Source organism: Typopeltis vanoorti, chromosome 11, assembly GCF_054136105.1.
Source record: "Typopeltis vanoorti isolate ZY-2024b chromosome 11, IOZ_Tvanoo_1.0, whole genome shotgun sequence".
NCBI classification, from domain to species: Eukaryota; Metazoa; Arthropoda; class Arachnida; order Uropygi; family Thelyphonidae; genus Typopeltis; species Typopeltis vanoorti.
Window position 1 is genome coordinate 84,949,629 of NC_143559.1, and position 13,471 is coordinate 84,963,099.

Here is a 13,471-nt window from a genome sequence, read left to right on the forward strand (position 1 = left end):
AGCACATTTGAGGCCATTTGGTGTGAGATTATGGCTAGCAGAACTAAATATACAATTGGGTGCTGCTATAGACCAGGTGATGGAAAAGATGGTGGTGACAGTATGCACTAGCAAATAGAAGAAATGAGTGGAAGGAGGGTAATTATTATGGGAGATTTCAACTATGGTCAAATTGATTGGAGTGAGGAGAGGCATAAAATCCAATTCCTTCCTTCCACAGGAGGAAGGAATTGGATTTTATGCGGTTATAAAGGGATAACTATCTGTGACAGCATGTAATGGAAAATACTAGGGGTCAGAGAGTGCTTGACCTAGTAATTACATCTGAGGATTTGGCAGTAACAAATATGACCATATTGCCACCAATCGGTGAGAGTGATCATAGAGTCTTGACTTGGGAAGTGGCTAAAGGTGTAGAATTTTCAATTAAGACAGGGTACATGTGGAATTATCAGGCTGGAAAGTATGACAAGCTTAGGAGTTTGATTGGTTCAGTGACATGGCATGTACAACTGCAAGGACTAGAAGTTGATAGTGCATGGGAGGTAGTTAAGAAGTGTTTGCATAAAGCAATGGCTGACTTTATACCTAGAGTCCGAATAATAAATCAACTAGGGGTTAAATGGATGAATAACACCATTAAGCTTGAGCTGCAAAAAAAGAAACAACTATCGAGGGAATTTAAGGAGAAAGGTGACCGGCAGGCACATGAACGGTATAAAGCGCAGGCCAGAAAGGTAACGAGTGTGGTAAGAAAAGCAAAAAAGGATTACGAAAGAACATTGGCCATGCAGGCTAAAGAGAATCCTAAACAGTTTTTTAGATATGTAGCAAGTAAAAGGAAAAATGTACATGGCAGAATGATTTTAAAGAATGCCGGTGGTAGGGAGGTAACTGAATCAGTTGATATAGTTGAGTTACTTAGTGAGCACTTTCCAAATATATATCAACCAGGTGGTGACATTGCAGAAATGAATAAATCAGTAGATTATACGGGAATTGTGGTGAATGAAGTGGAGGTGAGTAGTCTATTGCATAACCTCAATGTCAATACATCCGTGGGATTGGATGGTATACCAGCTCGTGTCGTACGAGAAGCAGCCAAAGAATTGTCAGTACCATTGACCATTTTGTTTAATTTGAGTCTTGGATCTTGGTTAGTCCTGAGGGGGTGGAAAGAGAGGAAAATAGTTCCACTGCATAAAGGTGGTTCCAAGACTGCTGTGTAAATTACTGACCGATTAGCATATCAGGAATCATTGTCAAGGTCTTAGAGAAATTAGTCAAGAAAAGAATACAGGATTGGATAGATGAAAATGGGATATTGTGTGGGGGACAACATGGTTTTGTGAAAGGTAGATCATGCCTCAGTAACTTGCTCACGTTTTATAACACAGTGACGGCTGAACTGGATAGGGGTAGTGGGTTTACAGTAATACTACTGGACCTTGCCAAGGCTTTTGATAGGATACCACATAGAACCCAAATCAGTAAACTGGAGTAGATGGGGATAGATATAGGGTTGGTGAGATGGATAGGAGGGTGGTTGAAGGAGAGATACCAGAGAGTGGTTTATTCAGGAGTGGAGTCTAAAAGACGGCTTGTGACTATTGGAGTGCCACAGGGCTCTGTTCTTGGACCAGTGCTTTTCAATTTGTTCATCAATGATATAGGAAAGGATTTGAGAGGAAGTGTTCACTTGTTTGCTGATGATGCAAAGTTGGGTAGAGCAATGAGTGCACAGGATGTCAAAATTTTACAGGATGATTTGGATAGTTTGGAGGACTGGGCAAGGAAAAATGGATGTCAATTTAATGTGGCAAAGTGTAAGGTTATGCACTTTGGGGTGAAAAGAATAGCAGCAGTATATCGCATTGGTGGAACCGTACTCCAGGAGATTGATGAGGCCAGGGATTTGGGAGTGTTGGTGGATAGGGAATTGAAGTTTAGGGGGCACATTGCAAAAGTGACTAAAACAGCTCACCAAATCACTTGGCTTCTGAAAAATACTTTAACATGCAGAGACAAACAAGTTGTTGTTCCTCTGTATCGAGCCTTGTTGTATATGTTAAAACTAGTTATTACATGGCCAAGTGAGGTTACACATGTTGAACTGAATGCTAATTCTATTGATTGAAATAATTTGTAGTTGTTTCTAAAATTTGAATAGAATATGAGAAAGATTTGTTTGAGTTTCATTAATGTTAAATTTTCAAATTTGTTATAAAAATATTTTTTGTGATTACTATCTCTTTATATATAAATTAATGGTTCAATTTGGGGAGGAAGTGGAGAGGATCCAGAGACGAGCGACCAAGATGTTAGCAGGTCTGTGGAATGAACCTTATGAGAATAGGTTGAAGATTTGTAGGTTGCAGAAATTGGTCGTTAGGCAAAGGAGGGGTGATATGATTGAGACATTCAAATTACTGAAGGGTTTCTATAAGATTGATCCAGAAGATATTTTTGAAAATATGACTGGTGGTGAGAGGACTAGGGGCCATGAATGGAAGCTGGGCAAGAGCATGGTTGACAAGGGTGTCAGAGCTAGGTTTTTGGAGAGTAGTGAATGAGTGGAATAAGCTTCCAGAGTCTGTTGTGGGTCTACGACTGTGAATGAGTTCAAGGCAAGGCATGATAGATACTGTGTGAATGTTGAATAGTTGTTCTTGACATGATGTTAGGGCCTCCCTTGATGAGTCTGCCGACTCCTTGGAGTTGCCCGGAAGAACAATAATAATAATAATAATAATACTATTTACCCTTGAGGGTAAATGTTAGGAATTTGATGATGATAATAATAAATACACATGCACACACACACATAAAAATTTATAAATACATTATTATTATTATTATCCTAAAACCTCCCATGGAGTCAAAGCCCATTTAGAAGGTCCCTTTCTCATATGCACAGAGCTCATCATACTTTGCCTTCAATACATTCACATTCTCTGTAGACACCACACTCTCAGGCAATGCATTGCAATCATTGATAATTCTCCATGCAAAAAACCTTCTTCTAACTCCATTATTCACACCCTCTTTATATAGCTTCCAAGGATGATCTCTTGTTCTCCTCAAATCTCCTACTATTTTATAAAAAAAACCTCTTCTACATTAATCCTATAGTAATCTCTTACCAACTTGTACGTCTTTCTCTGTTGTCACCCCTCATCCTTCCATCCAGTAGACTGTAAATTGCATCTTCTCGACCTTTCTTCATATTCAATATTCCAGAGATCAGAAACTGCCTTAGTCAATCGCCTCTTGATCCTTTCCAGCATCTTTTCATTCTTTTGAAAACCAGGTGACCAAATCCGTACACAGTATTCCATATATTGTCTAATCAAGGTCTTATACAATGAAAACAGAATCTCCTAACTTCTACAAATAAGTGTTCTCCGCATCATTTCCAGAATTTGTTGTGTTGTCCTCACAATTTTGGTCATGTGTCTGCTAAATTTTAGATCCTTATCCACCATCACCCTGTAAAATCTCACATATATGTTTTGTTTAATATGCTCACTTTCACAAGTTTTGTTTGGTGAGAAATTATTATTTGTGAGGAATACATTTCTGTTATGTTAAGTTATTCAGCGTGCTAATTATGTACTCTGTATTATTCAAACTGACTTGTGATGAAAGAATTGTAATAATGCACGATATCTGTGTGTGATGTGGACGCTGCGAATCTTGGGACCAGACATGCAAATTGACTGTGGAAAATTTTGTATAAGATCTGTTGTTAGTAAAACAAAAGGAGGAATTTGCAAGAGAATTTGCAACAGGAAAGTGCAAGAGATGGAAAGATAAGTACGTTGTTGCTCAGAAACAGGAAGGTGAGAAAAGGCATGCAGGAAAGCAGAGCTGGACAAGATAATTACTCTACGGAGTTAAGTTTAAAGAATGTTGGAGAATCTTTTGGAATTACTTTCCAAAGATAAGGAAGTGTACAATGAATGTATGCTGAATTAAAGGCAAGTGATAAATATTTCTCAGATTGGAATCTGCCATGAAAGCTCAGGAAATTGGAAATGTGTTTGAACTGCTCAAGTAATATATTTCTGTTTGTGTTGAGATCTTTTTTATGTTTAATTTGGTTAGTTGAAAGACAGATATGTTAAAACTAGTTATTACATGGCCAAGTGAGGTTACACATGTTGAACTGAATGCTAATTCTATTGATTGAAATAATTTGTAGTTGTTTCTAAAATTTGAATAGAATATGAGAAAGATTTGTTTGAGTTTCATTAATGTTAAATTTTCAAATTTGTTATAAAAATATTTTTTCTGATTACTATCTCTTTGCATATCTCCCTGTATTTCCCTCTTGCATATCTACCTTCTGCCATCTATTGATGACAGAAATCCTCCCTTTTTACCCTCTCAATCTTCATGAAATACATCATACTCTTCCATCTCTATTCCTGTCATCATCATCCAACTATGTCTTACTTATTCCAACATTTTTGGGTGAACAAACTCAATTAATGCAACCACTTCCCTTGTTTCTGATACTTCTGGCATTCATATGCAACCATAACAGCTCATTCCTGTATCTATAACAAGTTTCTTTGATACCACTTATTAAATGTCACATCTCCAAACCTTCCTTGAGCCATTTCTTCCCTCCATACTTTGAAGAAGAACCTTCTTGAAAGCCAACTGTTTTTCTCACCTCCAGGCCACATTCCCTTCTTATTCACACACATTCACATCCTGTTTGAGCATCAGCCTTTCTCACACTGCATTCTACTGTCTACTCTGAGTCACTCCGTTTCCTTGTTTGTCTTGCACACTTATTCTCTCATTCTCTACACTTCATTCATAAGCACCACTTCAGTTTCTCCTTCCATACTCTCTCTTGTTCTTTCATATCGCTTACTTGCTCAGATTCGTTCTCTGTACTCATTGCTCTTCCATCCAGCTGCAGTCACTCCAGATGACTCACACCAAAACCATTCGAATGTCCATCATTCTTATACTGTATAGTTCAATACCATTCACAGTCCTTGCTCTCAGGAAACATACTGACTACCTTTCCTATCACACTATTATCTTTTATACTTTTTTCAACAACCTCCTGATCCAATCTTACATTTTCCTTGTTCTAAGTCAAGTCATTTGTCCCTATTACCACTTCCAACTGTTTTGCTCGCTTACTCCCTATATCCAGCACCTCAATCACTCTGTTCATTTTATCTCCTGGAAAACAAACCTTGTGCATCTTCTAATTTACTACACCTCTAATAATCGAATCTCCCATACATCACCACTTGCAGGTCTTTTGTTATCTCTTTCATACTGACATTATTCGTTTTCATCTTCTTCACTCTTCCATACATATCTATGATTCTCTTCATTTCACTCCACATCTGTCTCATCTCTTGCTTCATTTTCACCAACACAGCTTTCAAATCTTGTGTCATTTTTTTGTTATCATTTACTCTCTATTTTATTGCTACTCTCACACACTTGTTTGTCATCAATGCTACTTGCCACCTTATTGTTAACTGCACTCTGTTTTTCAATTTCTTTACATTCGCATTGCTTTCGTCATTCTTACTGCCATTGATTGTTTTGTTCAGCAGATCACTTGTCACTTTTTCCAAACTTTTTTATTACTTTTTATACTTCTCAACAATCTCGTGATCCAATCTTACGTTTTCCTTGTTCCCAGTCAAGTCATTTGTCGTTGCTCTTTTTTTCCAGTGTCTCTTTTTGCTATCAGATGAGCATTCATCCTTCTCACGGCATTCTTGCTACTATCACCTTCAGTTACCAATATGTTACCACCCATCAGGTCTGCATTCAGATTGCACTTCATATTCACCTCATTCCATCCACCTTAACTATCCATAATTTATCGACATAATCTAACAAATACATATAACATACCTCACATTTCATGAAAGGACTAAAATCAAAATTTAACTCTTATAAAGACAAGCCGCCAACATCTTTCCTTCACCGGTTACTATATTCCCTCCAAGTTTAACAATTTTGTAAACATGATATATATATATAAATACATGAAAAACACATTATGCATACTTTATAAAATAATAGTTATAAAAAGATATGTTTTTTAAACATGTTCATTTTTAATATCCATTTATGAAACTGTTATATTTTCTGTGATCAGACTTTATCATATCTGCAGAAAATTGTATCTATTGAAAGAGGTGAAGTTTTGAGAAGCTTCGCTTGAGACACTCAGTGATAATCCACTGTATGTCTTCTAAAATAGTTTTTAGAAGAAATACTTGTAATTTTATGTATAGCTGATTAAAACTGAGTTCAGCATAGATCAGTGTTGGGCAACTCTGACTACTTACAGTTCTCCATACTGCTCAACATGGCCTAGAGACTGATTTAAGAATGAAAAACCAAAAATATTAATATATTTACACATTTTGTAAGTAATACTCCATTACAAACTTATTGATGATTTCAAGCAGTAGCATTTTTTTATGCTGAGATATTTTACTAATTATATTAAGATGTATAATTAAATCTTATTATGTAGTGAGTTGATTTTATTAAGAAACATGAGAAGGTTTTCCATGGTATCCTTCCAGATGATGAACACGTCATCGACATATCTCCACCAAATCGACGGTTTAGGTGAAATGGTGGAAAAAATATCCTTTTCAAGTTTTTCCCTGTGGTGACAGGGGGCTACCCATGGCTAGACATTCCAATTGTTTGTATATTATGCTATTTACTTTGAAGAAATTTGATTTCAAGCAATGATGAAACAAATGTGTGATGTCCTGAGGGAAGAGATCTTTTACAATGTTGACCACCTCTACGACCGGTACATTAGTGAATAAGGACACTACATCTAGACTAGCCATAATGTCCGTTTGTGATATTTTGATACTCTTGATTTTTTTCACAAATTGTTGAGAGTTTTTAATGTAGATCTCTGTTTTTTTTCTTTTATTAAATTTGCCAGATGTTTTGCTAGTAAGTACATAGGTGAGGATCTTCCATCAACTATTGTACGAAGTGGTTCGTTTTCTTTGTCAATCTTCGGTGCCCCATAAAGGCGTGGAGTAATAGGGTGTAAGGATTTAAGTTGTTTTTTTAGTTCATCCTACCAACCGGTCATATTGCGAATAAGAGTGTTAGTCTCCAGATGATTACTCATGATGGGATTTTTATCTAAGACTTGATAAGTGGAACTGTCTGCTAGTAACAAGTTAATCTTATTAAAGTAATCTTTCGAGTTAAGAATGACTGTTGAATTTTCTTTGTCCGCTTTGGTTATTATAATGTCTTTGTTGTTACGTAAATTGCAGATTGCTTTCTTATCATATGGAGTAGTATTAGGTAGTGGTGGTTTTCTGAGGCGAGAATAATCATACTATTGAATCTGATAGTATTTGCTGTAGCCTCTGGAAGATGATAAAGACTTTTTTCTATTCCACATATGAAATCCATTTTAGGAATAAAATTCGGGGTGATAGCAAAGTTGAAACCATTTTTAAGTATTTCTGATTCATGATTAGAAAGCCTGTAATCTGATAAGTGGTTGAAAATCACTCTGTTGTTAGGGAGACTGTGGTGCAACTGGAATTTCTTCTTATACAGTACCTCAAATTTTTTAATTTGTGTGATTTTACTCGCTCTGAAAGTTTTTTTGTAACTACGATTTAATAAGTGGTCTATGTTATTCCAAGTCATGTAGTCTAAACTGTTAGATATTTCATCAAACTGTTCTCTGCACTTCGCGTCAATAATGTTAAGCTCATACCTGGTATGTTGTATCCTTTCTCTGATTAACGCTAATGAAGTCTTGTAGTATATTCTTTTGGCTCGATGTAAGGCATAGAACTGTTTTTCCAATCTATAACGTGATTTGATGTTGATAGATGATGAGCTAAACCAGATGTGTGATGATTCTATTGTGATTGACACCCCCCACATATTCCTTCTGTCTTATTTCAAAACTTCTAGAGGTCTGTTCAATGTAAGAAAGGCCACACATGCATGGAATTTCATATACTCCAGGAAATTTGAAGAAAGGTACCTCATCTTTGGGTGATCTTAAGACTTGCCTGATCATGGTAGTTGGTTTAAAAACTACTCTAATGTTATCAGCTTTTAACATTCTTGCCAATTTTGTGGATACTGAATTAATATATGGAATGACAGCTGTGGTTACATATTGGGACTCCGTTCCACGATGTTGGAGGTTGTCTTTAAAAAGCAATTTGTTTCAAATGTTAGAAGGTTATTTATTCAGAGATAGAGTGTTAGTTATTTGTGACAGTTCTCTCTGTACATCTACTTCTTTCGAAATAGACCTTAAGGCCCTATTACGGAGCATATGAATGATGCTGTATTTTTGTGATCTATGATGGTCAGACAAATAATGTAGATATCTACCTGTATCTGTGGGTTTCTTGTAAATGGACAGTTGGACATTGTTATCTTCTCTCCTCACCAGTATGTCAAGAAAGGGTAGTTCTTTGTTCTTCTCCAGTTCTATAGTGAATTTGATCTTATTATGTAGTGAGTTGATTTTATTAAGAAACACAAGAAGGTTTTCCATGGTATCCTTCCAGATGATGAACATGTCATCGACAGATCTCCACCAAATCGACGGTTTAGGTGAAATGGTGGAAAAAATATCCTTTTCAAGTTTTCCATAAATAGAAATGGCTAGTCTAGATGTAGTGTCCTTATTCCGTAATGTACCGGTCGTAGAGCTGGTCAACATTCTAAAAGATCTCTTCCCTCAGGACATCACCCATTTGTTTCATCATTGTCTGAAATCAAATTTTTTCAAAGTAAATAACATAGGATACAAACAATCGGAAGGTCTAGTCATGGGTAGCCCCCTGTCACCACCATGCGCAGACCTATTTATGGAAAAACTTGAAAAGGATATTTTTTCCACCATTTCACCTAAACCTTCGATTTGGTGGAGATATGTCGATGACATGTTCATCATCTGGAAGGATACCATGGAAAACCTTCTTGTGTTTTTTAATAAAATCAATTCACTACATAATAAGATCAAATTCACTATAGAACTGGAGAAGAACAAAGAACTACCCTTTCTTGACATACTGGGGAGGAGAGAAGATAACAATGTCCAACTGTCCATTTACAAGAAACTCACAGATACAGGTAGATATCTACATTATTTGTCTGACCATCATAGATCACAAAAACACAGCATCATTCATATGCTCCATAATAGAGCCTTAAGGTCTATTTTGAAAGAAGTAGATGTACAGAGAGAACTGTCACAAATAGCTAACACTCTATCTCTGAATGGATAACCTTCTAACATTTGAAACAAATTGCTTTTTAAAGACAACCTCCAACAATGTGGAACAGAGTCCCAATATGTGTCCACAGCTGTCATTCCATATATTAATTCAGTATCCACTCCACAAAATTGGCGAGAATGTTAAAAGCTGATAACATCAGAGTAGTTTCTAAACCAACTACCACGATCAGACAAGTCTTAAGATCACCCAAAGATGAGGTGCCTTTCTTCAAATTTCCTGGAGTATATGAAATTCCATGCACGTGTGGCTTTTCATACATTGGACAGACCTCTAGAAGTTTTGAAATAAGGCAGAAGGAACATGTGGGGGATGTCAATCACAATAGATAACTGGTAATCACAATAGAATCATCATATCTGGTTTAGCTCATCATTTCTCAACATCAAATCACGTTATAGATTGGAAAAACAGTTCTATGCCTTACATTGAGAATGACTACAGACACAGAACTTTCAAAGAAGCAGCAGTGATGCAATGCATAGGCAATAATTTAAAGAGAAATCAAGGTGCTATTCTTAAAGACATATGGAAATATCTCATCAATTCTCTCAGCTTAACAGAACTACAATATGCAAAAAAGTACACAACATGTGGCATGTACCGGATTCTGACTGAAGCATTCAAACGCATGCACGCCATCAAACACAAATTATCAAATGTAACGGCCTAGCATTTACTAAAGCGTATGTTTTTATGTAACTTGATGATTTGTTTTCACACCAGAACAGCCTTGAAAATGCTAGACAGTGGCTAATGAAACTTGTTGGCTCTTTATATTTTTAATCAATAAATCTTATGGTCTTTTAACAATAAAAGTTCTTAGTTTTAATACATTAGACCAAATATGAACAATTTAACTTCACAGATGAAACATAAAGTTTGGTGCTTTGAAAAGGACAAATGCAAAAAAGCTAAATTACTAAATCACCTTACATTTCTGAAGAGATGTAGAGATTTTTGCTGTCATCCTGAAGTTCTTAGTAGTAAAAGGACATATTCAATCTGCAACAGCCAAAAGAATATACTACAAGACTTCATTAGCGTTAATCAGAGAAAGGATACAACATACCAGGTATGAGCTTAATATTATTGACGTGAAGTGCAGAGAACAGTTTGATGAAATATCTAACAGTTTAGACTACACGACTTGGAATAACATAGACCACTTATTACATCGTAGCTACGAAAAAACTTTCAGAGCGAGTAAAATCACACAAATTAAAAAATTTGAGGTACTGTATAAGAAGAAATTCCAGTTGCACCACAGTCTCCTTAACAATAGAGTGATTTTCAACTTATCAGATTACAGGCTTTCTAATCATGAATCAGAAATCCTTAAAAATGGTTTCAACTTTGCTATCACCCTGAATTTTATTCCTAAAATGGATTTCATATGTGGGATAGAAAAAAAGTCTTTATCATCTTCCAGAGGCTACAGCAAATACTATCAGATTCAATAGTACGATTATTCTTGCCTCAGCAAAACCACCAATACCTAATACTACTCCATATGATAAGAAAGCAATCCGCAATTTACATAACAACAAAGACATTATAATAACCAAAGCGGACAAAGGAAATTCAACAGTCATTCTTAACTCGAAAGATTACTTTAATAAGATTAACTTGTTACTAGCAGACAGTTCCACTTACCAAGTCTTAGATAAAAATCCTATCACGAGTAATCATCTGGAGACTAATGCTCTTATCCGCAATATGACTAGTTGGTCGGATGCACTAAACAACTTAAATCCTTACACCCTATTACTCCATGCCTTTATGGGGCACTGAAGATTGACAAAGAAAACGTACCACTTCGTCCAATAATTGATGGAAGATCCTCACCTATTACCTAATAGCAAAGCATTTGGCAAATTTAATGAAAGGAAAAAAACAAAGACCTACATTAAAAACTCTCAACAATTTGTGGAAAAAAATCAAGAGTATCAAAATATCACAAACGGACATTATGGCTAGTCTAGATATAGTGTCCTTATTCACTAATGTACCAGTCGTAGAGGTGGTCAACATTGTAAAAGATCTCTTCCCTCAGGACATCACCCCCATTTGTTTCATCATTGCCTGAAATCTAATTTCTTCAAAGTAAATAACATGGTATACAAATAATCGGAAGGTCTTGCCATGGGTAGCCCCCCCCCCCCCCTGTCACCACCATGCGCAGACCTATTTATGGAAAAACTTGAAAAGGATATTTTTTCCACCATTTTACCTCAACTTTCGATTTGGTGGAGTTATGTCGATGACGTGTTCATCATCTGGAAGGATAACATGGAAAACCTTGTCATGTATAATTAAAATTATGTGTTGCCTGCACACACAAATAGAACTTCACTAGAACTTCACAGAGACTTGATATTCAGTTCATCAGAGTTTAAAAAAAAAGTTGCTTACCACTAATACAGATGAATTAAATTTTTGTCTTTAACAGTATGTTATAATTTATTATATAGGTTAACATTATAAAGGATTCAGGTAATCATGACGTGTCAGAAGCCTTAACAATAAATTTACAAAGTGCACTACACACAGCCTTGTTGTCGTTGCCAGAATCATTTTCAGAAGAATCTGTATTCTTAAAGATTGCTGGTCTCTCGTATGGTGGTAATACATCATGTTTCTATATATATACATGTGTGTGTGTGTGTGTGTGTGTGTTATTTTATTATATAATATTTTTTAAACGATATGCTAACTGGTCAGTGTTCTGTCAAATTTTCATCACCGTATAAAGATGTTAATTTTATAATTTCTAGAATAAATTATGTATACAGTAGATAGAATATACCAAATTAATTTTATTAAGTATCATTTGATATTTTACCAGAGGTTAAGTTTAAGCTGACATTATCCAGTTCTGAAAATATACAATACACATTCAGCTTAGATGAAAGGAATCTGTGCTTATTTTTTCTGCAGTTATTTTCACATGAGGGTGGTCTTGTGTATATTTGGTCTGAAACTTTTATTCAGTCTGTATGCTAAATCTTACTCAGGATGAGACCATATACTTTTCTGTAGTTATTTGTGCTGTGTTTATAAAAAAGTCTGGAACTTAAATTGGAATCAGAGCAGCTGCATGAATTTCTTCTGTGTGATGAATTGTCAAAATCAGGTTATTGAGATGTATCTCCTTGTTCTATTTCTGATGTATTTTAATGCACTTTTTTATAAGGATATTTTTTTTTGTCAAGAAAGCAGTTTCACATAGTTATGTGGTCAAACTTCAAAATGGGGAAATGGACAATGAAAATTATTTGTGCCTATTGTCCCACAGAAGATTCTTCTAAGGAAGAAGTGGAGGAACATTTTGAATCATTAGAACAGGTAACTGACATAAAGAAAATGGAAAAAGTGGTCCTTGTTGGAGACCTCAACAGCAGAGTAGGAAATGAATCGTATCAAGCATATAGGAACATTTTTGCAAAAATTTGAAGAAAAGGACAAAGCTAATAATAATGGAAGGTATTTGCTGGATATCTGCTCAGGACACAGACTAGTCATTGCTAACATCATGTTATTATAGTTTCAACATAAAGTTGTGCACAAGTTCTCATGGAGAGAAGATACAAGAAATAAGAAAAGATAGAAGAAATAAGAAAAGCCCCATTGACTACGTCATCGTTGATAGGGATATCATAAAGGTAGTTCAGAATACAAGAGTGTACAGAGGATTCAAAATTGGAGGTGACTGTTACTTAGTACTAAGCAGGATAAAAATGGATATCACATTGAAAAGAACAGTATGTAAGAAAGTTTTAAAAAGAATTAAAGTTCAGCAGCTTTCACAGGTAAATTGTAGACTCAACTATGCAAACATTATTGAAGAAAATGTGCAACAGTTTGAAAACAAGAACCAAATCTTGGAGTCTCAGTGGCAAACTCTAAAGAAGACATTGATTGACAAGAAGTTAAAGAAGCAATCTGCAAAAAGAAGAAAGCATATCAAAAGTTTCTAGCAAATTAGTCAGCAGATACCTTAAAAGAATACAGAGAAAAATGTAAGCAAGCTAAGTTATGTGTAAAAGTAGCTAAACAAAAGTCACGGGAAGACTTTCGAAAACATATGGAAAATAAAAATTAGGAAGATGGCAAAATGTTCTGAAAGCTACTGAAGATGCTTAGAAATATAGGAAAGA

At 35.5% G+C, this 13,471-nt stretch overlaps 1 protein-coding gene across 7 annotated transcripts in view; it reads left to right on the plus strand.

Annotated features, from left to right (window-relative positions):
- LOC150101815 (phosphatidate cytidylyltransferase, mitochondrial) overlaps positions 1–13,471 on the plus strand; it is a 195,858-nt gene that overhangs the window by 104,094 nt on the left and 78,293 nt on the right. For all 7 annotated transcript variants that reach the window (XM_090400300.1, XM_090400305.1, XM_090400304.1 and 4 more), the window contains one exon: positions 11,786–11,936. In XM_090400300.1, coding sequence (XP_090256426.1) covers positions 11,786–11,936 — 151 coding nt within the window. The remainder of the gene's footprint in view (positions 1–11,785; positions 11,937–13,471) is intronic.